This window comes from Platichthys flesus, chromosome 8, assembly GCF_949316205.1.
Source record: "Platichthys flesus chromosome 8, fPlaFle2.1, whole genome shotgun sequence".
Classification (NCBI taxonomy): domain Eukaryota; kingdom Metazoa; phylum Chordata; class Actinopteri; order Pleuronectiformes; family Pleuronectidae; genus Platichthys; species Platichthys flesus.
The window spans coordinates 12000063-12027136 of record NC_084952.1 but is presented as its reverse complement, the minus strand read 5'-3'; the positions used below and the strand labels follow the sequence as shown (position 1 = coordinate 12027136).

At 45.3% G+C, this 27074-nt stretch overlaps 1 protein-coding gene across 2 annotated transcripts in view; it reads left to right on the top strand.

Moving 5' to 3' along the window:
• Nucleotides 1-107: 107 nt before the first annotated feature.
• LOC133959035 (Kv channel-interacting protein 1-like) overlaps nt 108-27074 on the top strand; it is a 39238-nt gene continuing 12271 nt past the window's right edge. Inside the window, exon 1 of one of the 2 annotated variants that reach the window (XM_062394110.1) lies at nt 108-255. In XM_062394110.1, the coding sequence (XP_062250094.1) occupies nt 168-255 (88 nt within the window). In that variant the 5' untranslated portion in view covers nt 108-167. Of the gene's footprint in view, nt 256-25356; nt 25533-27074 lie in introns of those variants that run through there. The other variant, XM_062394111.1, reaches the window with a different exon arrangement.

Sequence of the window (27074 nt, the reverse complement as noted above, 5' to 3'; positions counted from 1 at the left end):
CTTCCTGCACGTTGGATTCGTATGCTCTGACCAGAAGAAGTTGTATTGATTGCCCCTTTGCTGTGAGACGGCTGCTGCAGCTGCTGCTGGTGCTGCTGATATTGTCCTGGAGACCCCCGTCCAGCTCTGGCCCTGCTCAGCCTGCTGTGTCCCGGCTCACTGGGGGGATGGCAGGCTGTGCCAAACGCTGCAAACAGGGACTTGTCAAGTTTGTCCTGTCCCTGCACAGACTGGTCACTGGGACCCTCAGTAAAGGTGCGTAAGAGTCTTTTTTATGAATTCACTAACATGTTCTGTTTTCTTGCAAGAGAGCGAATTGTGTTAAAGTGTAAGTCCAGGTTGCAACTGCTGAAAGTAGAGTCCCAAGTGTGTGCATCCCCGGGTGTTTTACACAATTATGTAGTGGCAGATGAGGCTGAATTTACATTACAGCATCGCAGGGGCAGAAGTGTCAACCTCATCTTTCATCTTCAGCCTTTATGATTCTTTTCTTCACTCTCCTCTGTCTGCAGCTGACCTCGTTCTGTTCAGTGTGTTCTCCAGAGGGAGAGAAGGAGACTGAGATGAAGGGAGTAAGCAGCTAATAGAGAGGAGAAATAAAGTTGATATAGAGCTGCGTGTGTGCGTGTGTGTGTGTGTGTGTGTGTGTGTGTGTGTGTGTGTGTGTGTGTGTTTATGCACACTTATGTGATGAATGCGAGTAATAAACGTGTCGGTGTGGCAATGGGGAAGAGGAGCTGTATACACATGACGCTGAGAGGAAGGGTAGGGTTTTACTGTTGTGATTTATTACCTGGTATTTGGTGTGTCTGTGTGTGTGTATAAACGTGTGTGTGTGTGGTTTGCTGCCTGTATGTAAGAGTGCTGTGTTTCTGTGTGTACGCAGTATGAAGTAGTATTTTTTTTAAATATTATTCTAGTGCTTTTACTGTTGAAGCAGGGAAGCAGCACAGGGAAACACACACACAGAACCATGCTGCAGAAACTGTATGCTGTACAGTATCCGCCTGGAGGCACACACCAAACACACACACACACACACACACACACACACACACACACACACACACACACACACGCACATACACACACACTTACAGTATAATACTCTTTGAGCCAATTGACATTTTGTCTGGAGGGATGAGAAACATCAAAGGCATCAGTCATACAGTATACACACACACGCACACACGCACACACACACACACACAAATGTTTATGGATGGCTCAAGCATTCAGCCACAGTGGGTAGAATTGCCTTCAAGGTCTCTCTTTTTCTTTTTCCTTTCTCAAACACACACACGCACACACACACACACACACACACACACAACGTCATGAAGGGGCTACTGCCGAGGTTTGGTTGCATAACAAATTACTCCTTAGAAGAAAAAGCAAGCATCAGTAAAGATGAACATGAAGTCTTTCCCCTGTCCTGTCACTGATGCAATGGAATAAATCAAACATACCTAGAGGCACTCAAGAACATACACAACCCCCCCCCCCACACACACACACACATACAACATGCATGTACAAACACAACACTGATACACCCACACAGACAGTAAGGAAATGAAATGTACGAACAAGATATCTGCGTCTGCAAAAGCACACAGGCCAATGTCTGTGTTTTTTCAAAGCTCCACTTTCTGTGAGAGCTGCATCTGCAACAACAATAGATTAGACAACGGCCAACACAAATGGGCCAAACACAAAGGTCCATGTGTGTATGGATTGAGTTTACGACCTGTCAGTTTGGGTTGTTAGTGTTTTAATTGACGAGAAGAGACGCTGCTCTGTGTGGAAGAAAAACAAATACTGTTTTGCTCTGCTTTGTAATTTAATACTAAAAAATGTTCAGCCTAAACGTCCCTTTTACTGAGAGTACCGAGCTTCATTTGGGATTTCACACACCCTGTCTGAATCAGACACTGGATAGTCACTTATCAAGCCATTTGCAGAGGATGCAAATGGATTCATCTAATTGAAATTGTTTTTTTGGTTTTCCTAATGTTGCCTAAAATTCCAATATTTAGCTTTTAAGATCCATTTCCTGATGAAGGTTCGATGACAGAGCTGCTGCATAATGTGTTCATAAAAGCTTGTCTAAGGTCGTCTCCACTTGAACAGTGTTGTTTATTTATGCATATTTTATAAGCCCCTCTCAAATTTGAAATATACTATATTAACTGCCACTAGATGTCGCACTAGACCCAGCATCTCTGACCAAGTAACAAACGCTTCATCGGCCACCAGTGAAAATTAGCCATGCTGTGATATGTTTATGTTTTGTTTACATCATTGCTGATTAGTGCTGGAGCCATCTTATTTTGTAAATGTGGGCAGGACCAGGGAGTGGCTCATCCCTTCACACAACAAGACAAAATGTGTATGTGTTGAGGAGCCCAGTGAAAGTGGCTTCACACAACCGGAGGTAAAACTGAACACATGTTACTCTGTGCACTTGATGTGTAAAGTAGAAACATCTCAAAAACTTCCATCATGTTACACAGGCAGGTGTTAATCCACAGAATCGGCCTTGCTGTGTAAACAACTATGACAGGACACATTCTGCAGGCTGTGCTCTGCTAAAGCAATGCTAAGTATTAGCATATGGCACATCAGACCATTTCCTCAAAACATGAAAGAGCTGCAACGTGTAAATCCTTTTTTAACTTTTTACTGCATTTTCAGACGACCTTTCAAAGTCAGTGTACTGTCAGTTTTAGAGTTAAAACTAAGGAAACTAAGGGGGAATAGTACTTTCTCAGAAGCAGGGTTGTCTTTACACCAGGTCCGGCTGAAAACACCGTGTTCACTGAAATGAGAGGAAAAGCAAAATACAGCTTTACCCAAAAGATTGATCTGTGAGCGGAGTGACTGTCAGAGCAGCATTGACCTCTGCTGGTGCTACTGAGAAAATACAGGCCACAGGAAATAGAACCCAACATTCAGTCATCATGCTCAACTGTCAATCAGTGGCAGGAGAGCTGACTACACACTTCTATTTCTACTTTGGCCTATTCTGATTGTACCTGTATTTAAAGTTTCCTCTTTAAAATGTATGTCAACCTACTGTATTACTCCATAGAGTGTAGTGTTTTAATCCTAGTTTTAACTAGTTTGGATTGCATGCGTAATACACATGAATTATCCATAGATATTTGCAATTATATAAAGTAGGTCATTTTATTCTATTTCAGGTTGCTTGTAAAACTGGTTTAGGACAGATCTGATGAAAATTAGCCCCCTCAGCCAACTCTGGTGCATTTACAGTATGTTTTCTGTTGGTTGAAGTATAAAGAAACAAATGAAACCAGAGCTCATGTATGACCATAGTATGTACATCCTTACAAGTCAGTTATCAGGTCACCACCTAACCAAATTCATTTAAGATAATATAAAGCTTCAAAGTAACAGGACCTGAACACAGAAAATCGCCACAACTTCATTTAGTAAAAGTATATGGTATTCAATTGATAATACAAGTTACAGAAGCAAAACAAAGTTCAGTAGCAAAACAAAAGAGTCCTTAAATTAAGGCTAAGGTTCCTACAAAACATAACAGACGTGCAAAATACAGGAAACAAGAAAAGTTTGCAAAAAGCCTGAACCGAAAAACTTAGAAAAAACTGGAAAATTTAAAACAAAATGAAATAAAATGAAAAATAAAATGTGCAGTCCACTTATGCGCAGGAGGTAAACAAATTAAAATTAAATTAAATTTAAAAAAAAGTTTAATTGGTAAAAGAAAACATCTCACTGAACAGATTGTAATATTTGGGTTGCAGAAAAATTGACCATGATGCTCTGGGTTTCATTGCAGTGTTATTTTTTCTGATCTGCTTCCTTTCGATATCTAGTGCCAACTATACAAACTCACAGCCTCAAACCCTTTTACTGAATTCCCTTATGCGCAGACCACAGAAATGTTGAGTTGTTTGGCCTCTGCTCTCTTCCTTTTGGCTGCAGGCTGATTGGACCAAATCCCCCTTTCATCCTGCTCTGCTTCAACCCAAAACTTCTCCTCAGCTTCCTGCCACCTCTAAAACAAACACATGCAGTCTGGCTGAGCCAAGCTGTAGACAGCCTGCATGATTTCACTTATCCCCTCCGTGCAGCCTGCCTTCTGGTGCCCCCCCCCCCCCCGGCGAGCAAAGCCAACCTGCCTGGGTGCACAGCCGTTCCCTCTGCGGTGGTCCGGGCGCAGGTGAAGGCACCTAATGGCAGCGTTTAGCAAACAAAACCATTGTTGGCTGGAAATCCACAACAGACCACAGGAAATACAACTACTACTGTTATTATTCAGCAGCAACTTGCCCCTCACATTAGTATGAATACAAATCCTCCCACTGTTTCCCTGTATCACTTTTTAAAGCAGCAATAATGGCTTGAAATATGAACTCAGATCTGCTGAAATATTTTTAAACTGCTTAACAGTTGCCCCTGGAGGGTTTTTGGTAAAACATGCTTCCGAGGGAACTTTCCTAGAGGAACAAAACACAAGATTAACTAATTTAAATATGCTGACTCCCCTCAGTCTTCAAAGCATCATTCTGTTGGGAAAAGGAGAAACATCCTATGTTAGTCATCCTTCTCCTCCTTCCTCTCTGTTTCCTGTTACCACTAGAAAAGACTCCTTTATAAAACGGGGGAGAAAGAAAAGCTGCAACAAGGAAACATGCTGCCCTGGGTTTGATTTCATCGTCATTTAAAGTGTCTCGTTTTGATGTCCAAGATGAAAGTTTCAAATTGGCCTGAATCTCAGTATGTTGTGCAACTCCCCTTCAGACTTGTGTTTCTCAGACTGCCCAGAAGAGGGCGTCAGATCCCTCCTTCTCCACTGTAAGCGCCGACTCCTCACACTGTCAGAGCAGATCAGAGCAGAAGTGAGGCCGAGTCTGAACCAATTGAGGCTTTTTAAATATTCAGCGTCTCAAAGTGTTTGCTGATGAAGCAGCTCCTCCTCTGATGAGCTGATGAGAGAAGACGTGCCGGCGGGGGGGGGATTCTCAAAGTGAGGGTTCACTGGCTTCGGCCTTGAGGACTCAGATCTGAGGTGCTCCTAATAATTACTTCATAAAATATTGAGCAGCTCCTTTTTTCTTCTCTTCCTATCAGATATTCGCTTCAGGTAACCCCCCCCCCCCCCCCTAGCTTTGAGTCATGGGGGCTCGGCTGCACCTTTGTAGTCAGAGAAGAGTATGTGGGAAAGTGGGATGGATGAGTAAATGAGAGGGTGAGAGAACAAACGCAGGCATGCACATGTACATACATGTGCATGCCTGCGTTTGTGAGGGAGAGTGTGTGTTTGTGTGTGTGTGTGTGTCTTTGTGCATATGTTCTTTGATATTTGAGTGTGTCGGCCTCACCCAACACTTGTAGTTGAGCTGCTGCTGCTGCCGCTGCTGCTGCTGAGCTCCAAAATGCTGTCATATCACTTCTAATGTGCCGGAGGGGCCCACGGCTCACACAAAACATCAAGCGTAATAAGGCTGTGGGCCCCGGCAACCATCCCACCCCCCACAACCCTTCAATCAATCCTTAGGCTGCATACAATTAACACCTCCATCACCCTCATCTGCTGAGGGGGGAGAAAGGGAGGGTACAGGGGAGGAGAGTCGATAGAGGTGTTTGTATTCACTTCGCACAAACCACTGGGGTACTTTAGGTAAAGTTAAAGCTGCTGTTAACAGCTGCAGACGACGGAAATCTACATTCCCTTTTCCCAGTTGCCTTTTGGAGGTAACAGCACGCTGGTGTGTGCCGTGTGTGCTTTAAGTGTCTGTGGCCAGGAATAGTGGCGGAGGATGGCAGCAGCACCCACAGGCAAGGTGATGCTGTGTCGGAAACATTTACGACAAAAAGAAACAGTAAATATGTCGGCCGATCAGATAAACTACTCGGTGTTGGTGTAATTCTTACTGCTTTACGGTCTGTGCCACTTCACCTCGAGCCGACCGGGGTTGCAAAGAGCCAAAGTGGAGTTTTTCACATCTTGACAGGTGACGTATAAAGTGTGCGGGTGGTGTGACGCGGTGAATCTTTCAGAGAGACTCACAGATTCCCCCCCGGCCTTGAGGCAAAAGAAATAGACTGTTGTCATGGAGAGAAAACAGGAGACGCCAGAGATTCACAGACTCAGGCCGCGGCTCATTTATATGAAACCCTGTTGGCTGGGATCAGTCTCGTACGACTGGCCACCGACACCACTGCTGTTCTCAGCTGCATGAATTACTGGACGAGAGAGAGCAGATTTTCTCACTCCGTGTGGTCACTCTCACAAATTGGATTCATTTGTTCAGGTTTTCATGAATCGGTCTCCGCGGTTCCTGCCTCCACCCGTGGTGAATACAAATGGCGTCAGATTTTTTTTTCCTCTTACTGAGAATTCTCATCTCACAATGGGCCTGAGAGTTATCTCATAATTACGAGTCCCCATCTCAGAACTGCTCGAGACAATAAGTCGTAATTACTCTTTATCCTTGAGGAATGGGACAGGAGTTCTCAGAACGTACGTGAGAATCATCAGTTTTTCAGATGAATTCACTGAAACTGTTAACAGCCAAATACAGATACTTACTTTTCTATAATATAACCAAATATAGGCTAAAAGATAGATTTGGAGTTATAGCCAACTCACTGAGTTGATGCTATCTGCTCACACACGTAAACACCTTTCATGTTCAGCGTAACAATTTCCAAAATAGTTAAAAATATATTTTATGTTCAAGCTTATATGGATATAAATGACAGGATAACAAACAAAAATACATGCAATCATGCTAAGTAGTGAAGAGTAGCTACTTAAGTACTTTGAGGTAAATGTTGACTTGAATTTTCTATTATAAGCAACTACCTGCATTTCAGAGGGAAGTATTTTACTTTCATCATATAATACTACATATATCAGACAACTCTTCACATTACACAAAACAAACACTACTTTTAAATGCTACAATTCTCAAAATGAAACTCAATGTTTCCTGTATAATCCTGATTCAGATATGAACTGTTTCCATTAGTCATGTTTAAATGGTTTCATTAGAGACACTAAAATGATCCAATACAGGATCTCACACAAAGTGAGACTGGAGGACAACAACAAGCATCCCGCACGTCATGGCTCCTCAATGGTGACCATCTAAATCTAAATATAACATTTCTGAATCCGACTATTTCCAGGGTTCAGGTGGAAGTGTTTTTATTTTGTCCACATGGGGGCAGCGGAAAAAAACCCTGAACCCAACCTTGACCTTTCATCAAGGAAGTCCCCAGTTTCTTATTCCTGCAGCCAGCAGGAGCAGCTCTGCAGAGTGTGGGTGAGTTGGACCATCAGGTGAATATAAGTCTAACAGGCGAAGGAGTTCTGGTCTCAGGGAAATGTTTGAATGTGGAGCAGCTGAATCTCAGCTGTGTTCACCTGCTGCTCTCTAAGTTAGTCATGTGGTGATGGATCAGCAGGTAATCCACAGTTGGGTTTTTGATTATATTATTATGCTACAAAAAACGTATGTTTGCTACTGAGTCAGTAAACGGCAGCAAACCAGCAAACTCATGGACCATTAAAACCGAACCAATGATTAAATGTCAAAGTGAAATTCATCTAGACAGATTGATAAAGGGCAACTTTAAAATATTCAAATAACTTTATTCATCAGATCAACAATTCAAATCCAGTTCAAACAAACAATCAACAAATTAACCGATAAGCAGCCCCAAATTATACACGCTCATCGATATCAGTTCTCTCAATGTGCCAGATTATTTTCATTGAGATCCATGAATTTTTTTATCTGGGAGCATTTTTTTTTAAATGCCAATTGCTCCCACCGAAATTCAGTTAGTTATTACCAAACCACATCCTTACACCAAGTAATGTGGAAATCTGTTCCGCTGTCTTTGTGTAATCTAGTTTATACACAAAACATCCAAACTACATGTGAACAAACAGGGTTGACAACATAGAGTTTAAAAGTAGAGCTGTCTGTCACATCTTGTGATCATCACGGACACTGATGTCACTGAACCTTTTAGTTTCAGCGTCTTGAACAATAGCAATCACGTTGAGATTCAGCTCCATTAAACAGCAGAAGGAGAAAACTAATCAAAACAATACGTTGACAAGCACAACCCAGACCCGTCTGCGTGGCTGGGTACTAAGAGAGGGGAGTTGTGTTGTGTAACTCGGGTGAAATGATCCTTTTAGCGATGATGAAGGTGATGACGAAGGTGGTGATGAGGATTTTGCCTGTGTTTTCTCACTCCCTGCATATTGAACGCAGTCAGGCCTTGTCGTACAGCCTGGGACTCGCCGCCCGCGTGCGAGCAGCTGACACTTGCTTTGAGGGAGACTGACATGTGACTGACTCTCCGACGCAGTGATTGGCTGACGGCGGCGGCTTTGCACCTCTTCCTCGTGTCGATCAGCGTCTCAGAGCTCGTCCTCTCCGGCTCCTCGCTCCAGTAGATCAATGGGCTTGTCCCGATGACTCAGACGACACTGAGCCAGTTTGCGGCCCAGGTGCAGTTCTCACTCCTGCTTCCTTTAATCTCGCTGTCCTGACTCCCCCCCCCCCCCCCCCCAACCCCCCCCTTCTTGTTTCCGCTCCCTGCCTCTGTTTGGTTCCACCATCCTGTTTCTGTCACTCTCTCCCTACTCCCTCGCTCCCTCATTACATCTACCCCTCCCCTCTCCCTCCTCACCTATCTGCCCTCCATCTTTTCTGGCATCCCAATTCTCCGCTCTCATTCGCTCCTCGCCCGCCTCCCCCCCGACCTCCTCCTATCTATGTTACACCCCCAATTCTCCAAGCCTATTTGTCTCGCTCTCCTTTCCTCCCTGCCTGCAGTTATTACCCCCCCCTCCCCCCTCCCCCCCACACTCTCTGTCTCATTTCTTTCGCACGCTCCGTCTCCCCTTCCCTCCCAATCCTCCGCTCCCCTCGTCCCCTCTCCTCTGTGTGGTCATCACTGTGACAGATTCTATCCAGCCTGCGTCTGATAGGAGCAGGCGGCGTCTAACCAGCCAATTTATTATTCACTGCCTGCTCGGCCAACATGTCCTGTGCTTGTCAACACCTCCTCTCTCTGCTGTCAAACACGTTCTACCTTTCACCCCCCCCACACACACACACTGACCCCATCCTTCTCCTGCTCTACATGCTAAATTCACTCATACAGGCAGCCCTCTCAATCTGGTAACAGGTCTGTTGTGTGAAGGAGGATTGTGTGAAGGAGGATGGCACTCCCAATGATCTGCAGCAGCCCGGACAGGACTGAGAAGCAGCCCAGATGATGTCAGGCTTAATGTCTTGGAAGACTTTGGCTGCCGGCCTAATGTGATGAACCTGTTGCTGTCAGTGATATTGCACAGCTACTGTCTTCGAAGATGATTGGGTTTTCCTTGTTTAAACCACTGAAATGAGCAGATACAGTGGGTGGGTACATGCTACATTCAAATATCTTTTATAAACGTGTACATTTGTAATAATTTCCAAAGATGTTAAATATGAAGAGTGAGAGAGAGAGATTAGTTTAGACTTTTCCAATTTCTCCAAATGCTCAGTTGATGGTTCAGGATGAAGGAGGCAGTGAAGCAGAACAACACATGGAACAAACTTTAAAAAGCTGCGTCTGCACTTTGTCTCTATTTTCTCCAAAACTAGAACGAAACTATAAAGCTCTTTTAGGCAAACCTAATAAATTAAGGGGAAATGACAGAGCAATGAAAGTGATGAGTTACTGCTTCTTTATATTTAGACCCACGAGCCCGTTCCTTAAAGTTGGAGTCACAAAGTCCTTCAGCAGCTGGGTGGATGTTTCGGGAGCACAGGAGAAAGTGGAGGAATTATCACAGAGCCGTAAAGTCCTCTGCTGAAGGTCAGGGTGGATGGATGAGCAAACAAAAGATGTCAGTTATATTTATACCGGCCTGTAGCTCACTACCACAAACTGGTACTCACAAATGATTTAGTCCCGTCGTTAGGAAAATTTTCAAAACAATCACATTTGTCACAACATACTTTGTCATCAATTGTGGAAGAATATGTATCTCATGGTATCGTTCTTGAAATAGAAGATGTTAAAATGTCATCACATAACCTCTGTCGAGTTCCTCACACTGCAGTTAGGTGTTTTATCTTTATCTCTGTTAAAGGACGGTCTTTCATTGTTAATGTCCTCCCTGATCTTTCCTCGTCCATCTACTAATTTATGTTTGATGACTCTCAGCTCTTCTCAATCGATGTTGTGACCTGTTTCGGTCCGTTGGTTGGAAAACAGCTGACCTTGTCTGTTTTCCGGTTCTCTTTGACTTGTTTTCTACGTGTTTTTGCTTCTTAACCAATGTGGTGATCTCCACAAGCTGCATCCCAGACGAGCTCTATTCCCTCTATTTCTATGGCGCACACGCAGATCCCACTTGTTATCATGTTAGCATCTTTAATGTAAGTCATGTGATGATGTCCAGCTGCTTATCAATTGTTAATAGCAAATCTTCCGTTTAAAAAGTGAATGTAGAACCTTTGTGCTCAGACAATCCTCACTAAGGAAACAAATGGACTTTAGGACCTGAAAACATTACCATTCATTTACAGAATAACATGATCTCTCAGCGTCACACCAGGAATCATTCAGCGTAGGAGCTCTGTGTCTTCGGGGTTCTGGGATCTGTTGATGCAATGAAACAGATAAAATAAAAAATCAGATTCTTTATTCAGACCTGATTCCGTTATAGATGTAACTACATGACCTACTTGGTTAGGATTAAGGAAACATGGAGTCAATTTACTTTGTTTAGATTAGGTTACCTTCATTATAATTGGCCTGAGATTAGACTGACTGTGGTCACCAGGGTCGACTCTCACATGCTAACATTTCTCCCTCTTTCTCATTTTATATTAGCTGTAAAGAAAACAAGTTAATGCATTTGCGGTATTGCCAAATGTCTGATTTGGAATGTATGACCCAATCTTCCTCGGCGATGCTGTTTGCCAAGTTGTTTAAAATGTGCACATTTCCACTTCTCTGAAAGGACTCCTAATGTCGTGTGGAGATTCAGTCTTGACCTCAGAAAAGCTAAAGTAAATCACTGCAAGTTCCGCATAAGAATCCACACGATCCTTCTTAGCAGATTGTCGTACGATTGGTTCGACTACTCATCCCAAGGTCGAGAATATTTTGTTATCTACTATTGTTTTCTATTGTTTCCCACTTATGGCCTGATTGTTATTCTGCTTTCTTAAAGTCAACTCGTTCTATGCTGTTCTTTGCCAGTGAGAAAATGTCTGTTCTCCTCTTTGGGCTTTTTTTCAGTTTATCCAGTGTTTGAGCAACCAGTGTGTGTCTGTGCTCTGTTTGACGTGTGTGTGTGTAGCTCCTCCACTGAAGTTTAACATCGTCACTACAGCAAATCACGCTCCTTTATCTCGTCTATTCAGCCCAGCTCTCACAATTGATTCAGTACGTGTGTGTCTGTGTGTGTGTGTCGCTTCTGCTGTGTGTGTATTAAGACTTGTTTCTCTCTGTTGATATATTACCACTCATTTTGTGGTTGTTTCTGTGTGTGTGTGTGTGTGTGTGTGTGAATGTGAATGCATTTGTCAGTGTTTGATTTTGATTAGAGGGGGCTCTCAGATCTTTCTGCAGAGCGAGAGCAGGAGAATGAGGAGGTATTTGTGTGTGTGTGTGTACGTGTGTGTTGGGGCATACTTAAAATAATGCGACATATGCACATGGACCCACACACACACACACACACCCATACACACATCGTGCCCTGCAGTGATCCTTCTCACTTTCTCTGATTCTCCTTTCATCTCCATTTCCTTCCTCCCCTTATTCTCTCACACCTCTTTCGCTCACACTAGTTTTTTTCTACTCTGCATTCAGACGACAGCAGCCGGTACTTTTTAATGAATGCCTCGGCCTAATGACTTTATCATTGGCCTTGATGGCCTCAGCTCAGGCGCGGCGGCGTCTTGGCTGTAAATTGTTTTCCTAACCCAAGCCACGTGAAGAATTTCAATAGGCACTCGAGTCAATAACGTCCGCGCTGCCCACCAGTCTCTACAGCGGCGCGCTGCGTGGAGGTCAGCGAAGGGTTAAGCGGGATTGACACGGGAGTAGATGTGCGAGGTGGACTGGGTTGTGGGCTGACGTCATTCTCCTTGGTGCCTATTGTTGTGTGTGGTGCGTGTGCGGCGCGGTCGTGTGCCTGCGTGTAGTCGGTTGATGGATTCATCAGGAGGATTCGAGAGCGAGGACCACATCTGATACAGCGTGTTGACACCGGCGCCGACATCTGCGAGGCGGCTTTTTCTGCAAATGTGGTGGTGTCAGATGTGCGTGGCTCTGTCCGTGAACCCACCCGCCATCAGAATAATTACACACACGCAAGCACACACACACACACACACTAAAAGACGTGCACACACACACACACACCACCTGTCAGACCGTGCATGTAGAGATAAAGCAGCACCCTCCACAGTGAGTCTGTCTGCCTGCTGAATAGTAAAACGGGGATGGATCCATCCAGCCCTCCTGTATCTCCCCTCACCTCTTGCACTCTTCATTTAACTCCATCTCTCTTTTTCACAACCCCCCCCCTCCCCTCACTCAGCCTCCCTTGCAGTTTGTCAATCCTCCAACTGTCTCTTCTTCCTCTTCTCCTCCGCCTCGCTCCTCTCTTTTTCTCCTCGTCGTTCTCGTTGTTTTCTCATTGAGTTTTTTTCCGTCCTCGCCGGACTCACACACACACACAGCCCCCCCCCCCATATCCCAATCCCTCTCCCCCTCTCTCTGTCTTTCCCCGTGCAACAGTGTGCAATCCCCATTTCCACACCAGACAGACAGAGACGGAGCGGCTGAGAGGAATACAGGAAGAAGGGAGTAGAGAGGGAGGCAGAGACATAAAGAGGCACCGAGGAATTGATGGAATGACAGTCTGGTGGCAGGGGACACACACAGAGAGAGCGCAAGAGAGAGAGCAAGAGAGAGAGACAGAGCGGTAGAGGAAAGAGAGAGAGAAGAGGAGGGTGGGTGTGCGAGGCGGAGAGAAAGAGGGGATGTAAAATAGGCAGCTTCAGTGACAGCGTAGACAAAGGTAGCTTCAGAGTGCATGTGCACCCTCTTTTTCATTCACACACACACTCTCTCCCGCTCTCTCTCACACACACACACCCTCTCTCTCTCTTTCTCACTCACTCACTCACTCACAGGGAAACACACACCCTGGAGCAGAAGCAGCAGAGCTCTGGTTGTGAGGCAGAATGAGAAGTGATATCTGTATTTCCACACACACAGCTGGCTGATGGACTAACTTCATTAAAACACACACACACACACACACACACATACACACAAACACACACCTGCTGTATGCACACTCACTAGCTTGATTATAGAAAGGGGGACACTTACACTCATTCACTCGCAAGCTCACACAGTCTGTCTGTGGCCAGAAGTCAACATGGGTCTTGTGATGGGAACCTTCTCCATGCAAACCAAGCAGGTGAACTACCGCAAAGGTAAGAATGATATTTTCTTTAGATTTATCAGATCCCTCAGCATGTGTGTGTGTGTGTGTGTGTGTGTGTGTGTGTGTGTGTGCTCTTTCTTAAATGTGAGTATGTGCCTGTCACATTAGATCAGCACCTGTCATGTTGTGTGTTGTGTCTCAATGATGGAGTCTTGTATGTTTCCTCTCACAGTCATGAATATTGTACAAGAGGTGCATTATGGGATTGAGCTCGGCACGTGCTGAGCAGGGATGTAAAGTTAACAAGAAAACCTGCCATTCATTGTTGGTTTAAGATGCAATCTCCAGGCCATCTGTTTGAGCTGCGGAGTTAGGAATGTGTGTACGTGTGTGTGTGTGTGTGTGTATGTGTGTATATGTGTGTGTGTGAGTGAGTGAGAAGCTGTGCCATTGGCTTTGTCTATAAAAGGTGATGGTATTTACCCCTGTCCGCTCTCCAACCCAACCTGCTTCCTGTCTGCCCTGCCCTGCTACTGTTTGACAGCAGGAAGCTGGCACTGACACTTGACTCGTGCATGCTAATGTGTCCACACACACAAATTCACTGCGAGCAGGTTTGTCCAAGAAAATAAACTATATCACATTTGATTTACAGCTTTATCATATAGGAATGTGCACGGAGGCTGTGGCAGCATTGTGCGTGTGTGTGTGTGTGTGCGTCTGTGTGCGCAGTAAATCAGTGTGGTGTCAGCCTTTTGGCCGTGGTGTTTCCTGCGTGTGTTGACCTCGAACCTGATGGTTATCACCTGCAGACACACGGAGCTGCACCACTAACGCCAGGAGACAGGAAACAGCAGCCGGGTCATGTTTCTCAATTTGTCATGTGTAGAGGGAGAAACGGGAGAAGCTCTCGCAGAACCCTCTAATTGGACCATTAAGCCGAGTGAGCTCATGCAGGTTGTGTGTCACACGGGCTGTGACAGAAGCTGTGGAGGTGATGTCGGTGATGTCAAATATGTGATGTGTAAGTCGCTCAAGAAAAGACCTTTCAACCGTGTGTGTAATCTGTGTCGAACATTCCAGCCGGGACCACACAGAGAATTGGAAACTGCTGTAAAAATACTTTGGGGACTTTATAGAGTGTTTCAGAAATCCAGGCATGCTGTATATAGCATCCTGCGTAGGCTGTTTAGTTTAGATTCCGACCTGCGCCTCGTTCCATTGCATGGCAACAGAGCTCAGCAGTCTAGATCTGTGATGAATAGATAGTTGTGGCCCATTCTCAAGGCGGATTGTTTTTCCTAGCAGCCTAAAATATAAAACCTATAGAAAGATGAGGCAGAGAAAACAAAGACACACACAAACACACACACACACACACACACGCACACACACACACACACACTTTAGAAAGTCGGCCATGTTGTCCTCTTCCATTTAAAGCACAACCCGTTTACTATTTGGGGAACGGCAACAATGCTTACGAAGCAATTGTTTTTTTCGGGAAAGTCTCTCCTCTAGAGTATCGTGTAAATAAGAGCCACTTTGAAGTGTTGCCCTGTTGGGGTGTGAGGAAGAAGAGATAGATGAGTAAAGTGGGAGGGAGTGGGAGAGGAAAAACTGAGAAAAGTTGAGAGGGGAGGTGAGGTTGCTCCTCAGGGGGCTGCAGTGTGAGTGAAGGCATTTATGTGTGTGTGTGTTTCGCCATCTGCTGCTGTGTTATAAAAAGGGGCCTAATGAAAGCAGGGCAGGACTCATTTTGCGTGGAAGCTTGGCTCATCCTCCATCGCAGCTCAGAGCCAGGCAACAACCAGCTGAGATGAATCCAAAGTAGAGAAAACCCAAGTTTACAGGGCCAGACACTCAAAAGGATATTTGGAACGAGGTGCATATGGCAGGTTATTGCTAGGTTGTAAATAAAGATGGACAACGTGTTTACCTCCTCCTGTTGCACAAAAGTGAAGCTGAAATATCCTGGATACGGAGGCTGCCATCTTGCTTTGTTGATGTAATCTGAAGCCGGAGACTGTGTAGTAGTGATCGTGGAGTGGAGCTGCATTGTCGAGGTCCCGCTGATACACTCTCTCGACCAATCAAGACTCAGTCTCAGCTGTCAATCATTTTATAGCATCAAAAAAGTAGTTCAAACCAAGGTCACAGGGATATTTAGCCCTTGATCATACACCAGTGTAATAGGAACTACTTAAAGTGGCACAAACCATCTTTGAGAAAAAGGTATGTTTATTTTGACTTTTTAACTCGGTCCATGTCCTATATGCTTACATGGAGGAGGTGGGGTTTGTGTCCTATACTGCAGCCAGCCACCAGGGGGCCATGGGAAGCTGTCAAGTTGTCCACCTTCACATACAGTGTATGGTTTAGACCAGGGGACAGATGAAAGCTCAGATGATCACATTCAGATGTTGAGACTCAACAGAAGAAGAAGTGTGTGGTCGATGTGCTGAAACTCAGGACGTAGATGAAACCTGTTGGACCACAGAACGACCAATTTGACATATTCACGACGTCATTGAATCCCATTCCATTCTGCCTTGTGTCAACGGGTTTCAGCCTCGCATCTGTTTGAAAATCTGCTCACGCTGACATTACACAGACTTTGGGAGCCCGCTGGGGAGAGCACTTTTAATAACTGATTCAACTGATCAGAACACCCATTGTTCACACATACAGCCTCTCTGCAAGGAGAATATCTAGAAAAGACTCTCCGTCACTGAACAGTAGACGTGAAGAGATGTGGGCCTCTTCCTCACTGGGCAACACTCGTATAGTTTGACCAACAAAAGTATCTTGATCCTTTTTTGGAGAAAGACAAGTGGTCAGAAACTTCCAGTTTGAAAAGGCAACACTCAATGGGCAAACTCCCAAAACATGGTCTGCCGACCGGTATTCAAGCTTCACGTTCACTTTCAACTCTGTAAGGTTACATGTCTCCTTTTGAAAATAATAATCAGATTCAAGATTCAAAATACTAGAATGTCCCTCAGTAGAGCACCTTCACCAAGGTCCAACAGTCCCCCTATGGCTCTGCACAAAGTTGTAAACTCTCATAAACATCATGCCCCTAAAACGTGCCTGATTTTTCTAATCAAGACACATTTCTCGCGGAGAAATAAAGACAAAGTTGAAAAACGCCCGGTTGAAAGAAAAACAAAACCCTCGATCGTCACCATAAAATACTGCCTTCCTCCTTGGGTCGTGCCCCACCCCTCCACAAAATGTCATGTAAACTGGTTGAGGAGATCTTGCGTAATCCTGCTGATAAACAACAAGCAGAACCTCTTTGGTGGAGGTAAAAACCCGGCCCCTCTGTCTTGGTTTGAAAAAGTGCGCTTGTTTACATTAAGATTATCAAGCAATACAGAGGTGAATAAACCTATTTGAAACTTTTAAAAGCTCCTTCGGTCTTTTCATGCTGACCCGGAGCTGACTCTTATCTGGACGGCTATCCAGCACAGAGCTTATTTAAGTATTTATGCCATTTTCATTCATCACTATGTTGCCGGATGAATGACTAACAAAGCACTCAACAGACGCTGTCCATTCACAGTCATCCAGATCCTTTCACTGGGATGAAACGGGGTGAAATGAGTCGCTACACAACCTAAAGCCGGTGTTTTGGTCTGGTTTGATAAATCAGGCCGATGAAAAGCAGACGTATTAGCCAGTGTCCTGGGGTCCACAGAGTTCTGTGGCTGGAGGTTGACATTAACACGTTTATCTACCTGCATCTCTCCTCACCTGGGGCAGAACAAAAAAGAAGTTCACCCACTGTCACCGTGCACAGACGGCAGTGCGCACATGAACGATTTCCCAGTGGGTATGTTATACACTCCCAAACCTGCCCCGCGCCAACACATTCATCTCCCTGTCTGTTCGCTCCATTTGTTTTCGCCTCGACTTTCATTTCTCGCTGCTCTCCCGCTCTGTCAAGTGAAATTTGGCTCTCCCTCTCTTTGTCTTGCCTTCCCTCCTCACCTCATTTCACCTCCTCATTTTGTCTTTTATGTGTTTCTCCCTCCGATGTTTTTCCCTTCCTATTCCCCGAGCCGCTCTCCCTCTCGATCTATGGCTACTCGTCTGCCTTTGCTGTTTATCTTAGGGTTTCTGTCTCTTCCTCTCGAGCCCTCACATCTCTCTGTGTTTGGGGTTTCGTCCGAGGATAGCCTCGCGCTGCTCCAGGATCGCTCCGGCCGTTTGAAGCCTCGCTAATCATGTCGGGTTGTAGTTTGCGGGGCCAGCGGAGTCGATGTAAATAGACGGGTCTGTTTGGGCATGTGTGAGTGTATCTGGATGTTCTGGAGAACAAGCGCCTCGGCGTTTCCATCTGCTGTGGGGCTAAATAGCTGAGAGGAGACCTGGTTTTCTTTAATAGGCTTTGTAGCCTCCACCTCTCTCTCCTCCCTGCACATCAAAAGAAGCGCTCCAGAAGGGCAGATTAGACCAGCAGAATATCTTTATAGGCACATGGCAACGTGGTAAACGGATATGTGGCTAATCCCGGGCCCGGAGCATGTGTGTGCTTGCGTGTCACAGAGCAGAAGCGTGTAATGATGGGATTTTGACATTAAAACATCTCCCAGTTCTTTCACACTCTGCTCTGCACTCTGCACATATATTTACTGGGAGCGTCATTTCCATTAAGAGATATCTTCCCGTCATTTAAGATCCTCTGTCGGCGTTTGATCTACCAGTGTTGCAAATGAAACCCATATTTGCGCGTTTATGAAATAAATTAAAAAAAATCCATATGCTCAATAAACAAATAAGCTTTATTTGCATAATATTTGCAAGCAAAGGCTTTGCTCAGTTCTTCAAAGATAAACAACAGTTTCCATGTAATTTAGCTCCGCAGACGGCTCGGCTCGGCGCTCGCCTCCAGGCCTTTCTAATACAGGGCCAATGAGAGAAATGCAGATGATGAATATAGATAGCTACTTAGCTCTGGATATATGGTTTGGGTTGTGCACAGTTGTGACAGCGGTGACGCACATCACTAGAACCAAATGAAGGTGGCAGTTGGAAATAGGAGCCAGGTAGTAAACAGTGTTTTACACCTCGTGCACAAACATGAGCTGTCGCAGCAACTTGAATTCAAATCAAAACAGTTGTCTTCTTCAGCAGATGCATATAAATACATTTATGTAATGGATTGAAATCTTAAGATCAAGTCTGATTTGTTTTTCTTTGACTTCTTTAGACAAATTTCTGACACAAATCTTCAGTTTTTTCTTGTTGTTTTGTACATTTCCTATTTAGATTTGAATAATTTCTCATTGTGACACCGATCTGTTACAGAATTGTGTTACAAGAACATGAGCGGGTGGAGGCTTTCCAAACACAACAAATCACTCCTTTCTATCTGCATATCCATCGCACTAATCAAACCCTACAGGAACTGTTTCATGGCTAATACAAAATAATCTGTTTTTGGATTTTTTTTTTACGGGGCAGTACAAAAACTCTTAAACAAATCCAGTAATGTCACAAATCAGTCTTTATATCTTTTTACTTTGGAGTTAAACTGCAGGGGGCCAACTGTCGTCAAGCAAATCTACACACACGCACACACACACACACACACACACACACACACACACACACACACACACACACACACACACACACACACACACACACAGACACCTGAGTTTGGTTTGCGACCTCTGAGAAATAAGGGGCTGTTGCTCCGTGAAGGAAGGACGGAGGCAAGATGAACAGCTTCAATTACTCGCCAAATAAAGAACCCAGGTGAATCTGTGAGGACAAATAAGAAAAGCTCAGAGATTTATCATCGCCCTCTCTGACGTTCACACTCACTCTGCGGGAGGTGTCGCGTTTTTTCCGTACGTCTGCTTCCACCGCTCTGTTGTTTGTGTTGCAAGATGTTGTTGACGAACAATCTCTGGAAATAACAGGCGCTGACTGTTCTCGACCGTGTGTCACCCGACTCCGAGGAAGCGGGGATGTGTGAGGATGTGTGTGCTGTAAATAATGCATGATGCTCTGTATCCCTGCGCCCACATAAGCGTCCAGGTCAGTGAGTCATGGTCCGCGGTCGTGTCGCGTCAAAGATACAGTTTCTTCCTCTCTCCCCGCAAAGAGACACAAAAGGACAACAAGCAAGTCAAACACAGTGTTTTTCCTCCACAGCTCTACAAGTCGGCACCAGTTGCACCCTTCATCACCATCCATCCATCCATCTGTTATCTGTAGTGCTTATCCTTTTAATGTCTGAGGGGCGGGAGTCAATCCCAGCTGAGACCGGGTGAGGAGACCCTGGACTGGAAAGGGCTGATATATAATCACACCTTTGGTCAGTTTAGAGATTCGGATTCCCTGCCGAGCCAGGATTTGAACTGTTAACCTCTTTGCTCTGAGGCGACAGTGCTAACCACTATTTCACTTAAGCGCCTCAATACAATCTTTGTTTAACTTAATTCAATCACTTTTGCTCCTAAAAATGTAAGTTTAACTATTTAAATCCCCTCCTTTGATTTCTATGAAGCTCACATGCATTATTGACGGGCTGCTTGTTGGATCCAAAAGAAAATCTTCAAATGTGGATCCAGAGAAAATATTCAAAACTGTTATTAATTTGTTTGAAGAATCCCCCCCCCCCCCCCCGCGCCTGTTTGTTTGAGATTAGACTTCACATAAACAACTGAATGGATTCATATGAAACTTGGGTGGTTTTGTATCGAGAGAGAAGCCATTGCATTTTGGTGTAAATCTGAAGTCATGGGGACGGATCCAGGATTATTACTTCATTTTTTTTTCATTTTCTCTGATGTTCCAGGGAATAACTCATGGATTTAATAAAATTAAAATTAGGCATATTAAGGGAACCAATATCGACGAGTGTATGGAATTTTGTGCAGCTCTACTGAGTGGCACTACTTGTTTGTTTGCCTGTTTGTTAGTAGCATTACGTAAAAGTACTGAACCAATTTCCATGACATCTCCTGAAGGGGCGGGCCACGATGACCCAGTAAGAACCCATTACATTTTGTGTGTGGATCTGGAACAGGGGGTGGATCCGGGGATTTATTTTTCACTGGGAAGTCTCTTCAACGCACTCGTTGATTATTTGAGAGAATAATTTATGGATCTTGAGAAAAGAAGGGCCCTGATATTTACGTGTGAGATTTGCTGTGAGTGTCGTTTTCAGCTCTTTCTGTTTCCATTTCAAACCAGTGGGATTTAAAGAACCAGTTGAATTATTAACAGTGTGTTCCGGCTGCTCCTTCCTCCGCCGCCGTATGCGTGTGTGTTTACAAAGGCGTCCAATGTCAATCTAGTTAGCTGTGAAAACAATGGTGAAGTGGAAACCGTGTCCAAGAGGAAGGCGACACTGTTCCCTCTACCCAGTCCCTCTCTCTCTTCCTCTCTCTCTCTCTCTCTCTCTCTCCCTCCCTCTTTAGTCCTTCCCATTGATTCCCTCTTTAATCACTCTTCATCTCCCGTCCTCCTGCTCCATTTCTCACTCCAAATTCTGCCGTTGCTGTGCTCTACCCCTTCTTCTCCCTCCTTACCCATCCATCCTTCCTCCCCTCCATCATGCCTCCTCACTCTCTCCACTTAATCTGCCCCTGCTTACCCCCCTCCCCTCACTCCATTCCTCCCTTCCCCCCTGGATAACGACAGATCAATAGCGGAGGATACTTTAACTATTCAATTTTTTTCATAATGTGATGGGAGCTGGCAAAGAGGCTCGGCGTGCATCCACTAATAAAGTCGCGGGGAAGTGTCAGTGTGATCTGGACGGCGGATAGATATTAGTATTGATTGGTATTGATTTTCCTAATAGACATCTTCTTCCCCGTCTGAAGCTGCGCTGTCCCTGCGGAGTGATCGCAGAGCCCTGTGTGCCAACAGGCCACACAGCAGCTGATAGATTTATAATCTACACCCGCTGATGGATCCTTTTGGGAGGAGAGGAGGGAGGTTTCTATGTTGCACGTCCGCAGGTTGGCGTGAACGTGCAGCTTCTTACAGAGCCGAGCTGAATTTCCAAAGCTTCCACCCAGTCGTTTTTAATCCCAATCAAGATCTTTGGAGGGTTTCACGCTCTCTCTCTCTCTCTCTTTCCTCCTCATCTTCTTTGTTTTTTCATCCTGCTCTCAGAATATTTCGTATGTTTGCACGTCCCCCCCCCCCGCTCGCCCCGGCTGTCTCTCTCTCTGCCAGTCGCCCACTCTTTTGGCTTTTGTTATCCACTTCTTTCTTTCTCCTTTTGGCTCTCTGCATCTCGTTCTAATCTCCCGCTGGAAGCTTTTCTGTTGTGTTTCCGGCTCTTTCTTCCATTGCCAAATATGTTTCTATCTCTGCAGTCACTGCTATTCTCTTCCTCGTGCCCTCCTCTGTGGCAGAGGTCTCTTGTGAAACAGTCTGCCTGCAGGGAGGCACCAGGCGATTCGGCTACAATATTTTACCTACCCTCCCTAACATCTTAATCTTTCTCTGGGCTCTTACGGACAGACTTTGAAATGATCACCAGAAGGAGAAATATTTCTGTCAGCGTGTGGGCCTGTCAGGAACAGTGTTTGATACAACATGAACACGAGGCTGATACGTGTGCGGAGATTTATAGGAGGAGATGGACGGATAAAGGTGGACTGTCGTAGGCCGTATGTGCCCGGGAGACAAATTCAGAGCTGGATGGTGCTGAGGGAGATGGATGGGTTTGGTTTGAGGCTGAGGATGAAGCAGGGTGAAGAGAAGATGGGGACAAAATAATTTTGAGAGCTTCTAAATTCCAAAAGGAAAATAATAGTGGGTTATATACAGTGGCTGAGCAAGTAGAGAGTGTGTGTGTGCGTTCACTTGTCTGTATTACCTCTTTAGTTATAAACACACGCCTCATTGATACCAAAGGATAGAGGAGAGAATGAGAGTGTGAGCAAGTGAAAGAGTGAGTGTGAGAGTGTCTGAGTGTGTGAGAATGTGAGAATGTGAGTGTGAGTGAGTGTGAGAGTGTCTGAGTGTGTGAGAATGTGAGTGAGAGAGTGTGAGAGTGAGAGTGTGTGAGTGAGAGAGTGAGAGAGTGAGAGAGTGAGTGTGAGAGTGTGAGCGAGTGAAAGAGTGAGTGTGAGAGTGTCTGAGTGTGTGAGAATGTGAGTGAGAGAGTGTGAGAGTGAGAGTGTGTGAGTGAGAGAGTGAGAGAGTGAGAGAGTGAGAGAGTGAGAGAGTGAGTGTGAGAGTGTGAGCGAGTGAAAGAGTGAGTGTGAGAGTGTCTGAGTGTGTGAGAATGTGAGAGTGTGAGTGAGTGTGTGTGATTGAGAGTGTGTCTGATTGAGAGTGAGAGAGTGAGATTGTGCGAGAGTGAGAGAGTGAGTGAGTAGGAGGTAATGCTGCATGCCGATTGGATGCCATCAGAGACCTGATTCGATTGGCTCTCGGCTGGTGCAAGTGCAAAATGTACAGTATGTACATGTGTGTGTGTGTGTGTAGCATGACATACCCCCCCACTGCTGCCCATTCTGTCTCTCTCTCGGTTGTTAAAAAAAACACACGGAGCATTATTGAGCAAATTCAGATAGTAGCAGATTGCAGTTTTTTTTTTTTTTTTTACTCACCAACAAAATCTTTCCAGCTTAATGTCCATATGGCTTCCTCAGAATCACGCCTCGTTCATTATTCACCAACAGCCGACAAAACGTGTCACATTTTCTGAAGAGACACAACATTTGCAGAAGCATCAACATGGACGATCTGTCGTGATTTAAAAAAAAGGACAATGTTCCACCTCTACTGCTGAAAACTGATACATGAAGAATCAATTCTTGTTGTTGAAAACATATTTTGACAATATATATATATATATATATATATATATATATAGAGAGAGAGAGATTAAATATTTTCATCCTTGGAATGAACTGGGACTTTGGCCACAGCTGAAAATAATAATTTCACTTGTTGTAGACTGGACCGTGTCCTCAGGCTGTCGTGGGTTTAATATCAGGGTCCATCAGCCGGGTCAGTGATCAGCACATGAGAGCCAGGCATCACATTTCCTGTTGAGTGTCAGTATTATTATTTGGAGCCTCTGTTCTCCTAGCTATGTTTATTCGAGGATGACCTTGATTTTGTGTTGTACAATTTATGGAGAGCTGTATGTTCTATTATCCTCCCTATTTACATATTACATACTTCATATTTTATTGTCCAGTACAACCCCATAACTAACTATATGACTTCAATGCAAAAGCATAAAAGTGAAATAACGCCTCGATGACAGTTAATAAAGACGGATTTTCAGCATCATTAAAGTAGAATTTATTGCCGAACTGATGCATTGGATTGAATTGGACTGTAAATATGTGAACTACGCGGACCCCTAGTGTTCTGTATATAACAATAGTTGCTTTTAACTCTGGAAAATGCCTGGAAAAATTGGGTCCGGACATTTTCTACAGTTTGTCTTTCACATGTGACGAGAACGCAACAGGACTTGGTGTCTTTCCAAGGCGACATCTTCTTCGGCCTCTTCCACCTGTATGACACATCTTTTTCATCCTGAGGTGTTTCTTCTGGTTTTATTTATTTTGCGTCCGTCGCGATTTAGAAACATCAACATTTTACAGCGGAATGACCGGAAAAGGTTCAGGAAAATATCCAAAGCAACTGAATGTAACATTTGCGTTCTCACATCCGGCTCCTCCGGGAAATTTCAGGAAACCATCGGGGGCTCAGTGCCCGTCTGACAGCAGCTGATTTATCATTTTGAAAGATGCCATTCTGCATCATGAGCTCCGTGCATTTCCCTATACGTCAAGTGGATTTTGCTGGGAATACTTTTGTACAGTCACTTCCCTGCATTCTAATTCTTAGAGATCTGAGTCCTCCCCTCCATGACTACATACATGAAATTTGCATGCGCAGCGTTTGCATGTCATTCATAAGCAGCACGTGCACTTGACATTGTCATCTGGAACTGTCATCCAATTAGTCTCTTTGCACTGTGATCACGTTTAGTCTGCACACCTTGTTTGTATTGATCGAGCTGTAATTAAAATGTGATTTAATCTACGTGTGTAGCACAGCGGGCCAGGCGCTCACTCCTGCAGTAATATCCCCCCCATCGGCTCAATCCCTCCACGTCTACCCTGTTAAATGTCTCACTCTTCTTATCCCTCTCCCTGTTTTTAATCTCTCCCTCTCACTTCTCTCGCATGCTTGACTTAAAGCTTTTCCCCTCCACTCGTGCCGCCAGCCCGTCTCCCTTCCCTCCTCATTTTCTCCCTGCCACCACAGACGCTCGCTCCTCCATCTATCCCTGTTAGTATGCGGGGGGGGGGGGGGGGGGGGTATTATGGATGGGTGAACAGGAATGATGGATGGAGTGAGCGGAGGTGTTGTTGGATTGCAGTGGCCTTAGAGGAGAAACAGACGTGTCGAGGTGTGAACGTGTTACAGGGCATGTGGTGTTTTCCCTCCTGAGCGATTCATGGAGTCCTGTTCTACAAATCAATGGGTACACTCAAATATATAATTAAGTGAATCAACATCCTGCGATTTCATACTGAATCACTGATGTTTTTCGGCTTGCGGTGAGGGTGGGAGGGAGTGTGGTAGAGAGAGAGAGAGAGAGAAGGAGAGGGAGGGAGAGGGTGGGAGGCTAAAATCCCCGTTGAAAAACAAGGACATGGGAGGGAGGGAGGGAGGTGGAGAGTTTGGGGAGGAAGAGAAGACAGCGCGAGAGGGAGAGAAAGAGAGGAGGTGGGTTGAGGAGGGATGATGGAGAGAGGGTTTCTGTCGAAAAGCAGCCACTAAGAGAGGAGGAGGAGGAGGAGGAAAGAGAGAGAGGGAGGGAGAGGAGAGATTGATGGGGAGAGGGACGGGGGTGAGGAAACGTGTGTGTGTGTGTGTGTGGGTGTGTTGGCGCTCCATCCGTCCAAACGTGACGAGGAGATACAGACCTCGGCATCAACAGACGCGCCTGTTTCCACGACGACGACAGGAAACATGGGGGCTGTGGTGGGTACGCTGACCATGCAGACCAAGCAGAGGAGGATCTCCAGGGGTGAGGGAACACACAAACACACACACACACGCAGAGGAAGACACACACACAAACACACACACACACACTTCAGTCGTTTGCATGTGCAAGCAGGAGAGAGAAGATAAATCACAGCTGCTTTCATTTCAAATTTGTGGGTACGTCAGTTAGATGTAGCTGGGAGTACTTTCAGTTACACACTTATTTTGGGTTTGTGCGTATGTGTGTGTGTGTGAGAAAGAGAGATAGGGAGAGGGGGAAAGATAAAGAAAGAGACAGACCAACAGGTGTCCCCTGAGGAGTTTCTCTATGTTGTTTTAAAACAAAGTTTAGAGTGACAGTGACGTGTGTGTTTGTATGTGTGTGTGTGTGTGTGTGTGTGTGTGTGTGTGTGTGTGCTTACACAAGCGTATCATTTTTTGACAGCACAAACTGAAGGTGGAAAGCAGCTCCTTTCACGATGTCTGAGTGTGCGTGTGGGCTTGTGTGCATGTGTGCGCGTGCACTTGCCTACGTGTGTGTCGCTCTTTCTGTCTGCCGGCTGGTGTGTGTGTGTGTGTGTCTGTGTGTGTTTGTGTGCAGACGTGAGGCATCGATGCTGGTAAACACACACATGTCAGAGGTAATTGTCACTCCGCTCACACACTGCCTCTGCGTCTTGCTGTTACCTTGGAAGCACGGTAGCCATGGCAACAAAAGATGTCAGTTTTGGGGTGGGGGATGGGGGGGGGGGGGGGCTTGATGAAATTGGGGCTATTCCTAAGTAAGTCAAGGCCGTGTGAGAGGAGGAGAAGGTGAGGGATGGAGATGTGAAGGGAGGGGGGGGGGTACCTGTTGCCTCCGAGAAACAGTGTCACTCCCTCGCTCCTCGTTCGAGTCAAATCAGGGAAATGTGTTTTATGTAAATTGAACAAATCCAACCTGGAAGTGCCAGAGTGATAACAAAACATACACCGTGCAGTCATTTCAACTTATGTGCTGAGGTAAAACCATTATTGTTTTTGTTTTTTTTTCACTAGCAAATAACACCATTCAGGGGCATTTTCCAAGTGAGTGCAGACGGCTTGTTTTCATCCTATGAATAAACTTATTTCTTTTTTTATTCCCCTCCCACAAACACCAAATAAACACCTTTCCCAGGGGGTGATTAGAAAAGATGGCAAGGCGCAAATTAGTTTCCATGTTGAATAATGAGGCGGCTGAAGATGATCTCGCGTCGGGGAAAACGTGTGAAAGTCGACTCTCCCTGCAAAATGAACACAAGCCACAAATGCCCATGCGAGAAAAAAAAAACAACAACAACAACAACCACAACAACAAAAGAGAGAACAGGATTGTGGAGCAGCAGCGATTTGGAGGATGTGTGTAATTCTGCTGTTGTGTTGTGTTTCTTCGCCGCCTGCTTCTCTCTCGTTGCTCCCGCTCTGACGCGCTCGCCCCGGTGTGTGGGATTAGAGCGGTGTACGTGCACGCCCGCCTGCCCCCCCCCCCCCCCCCCGGTGCTGCAGATCACTGGTTATCCGGGATCGCGACACCGACAGCAACATGGAGCGAGGGACGGTG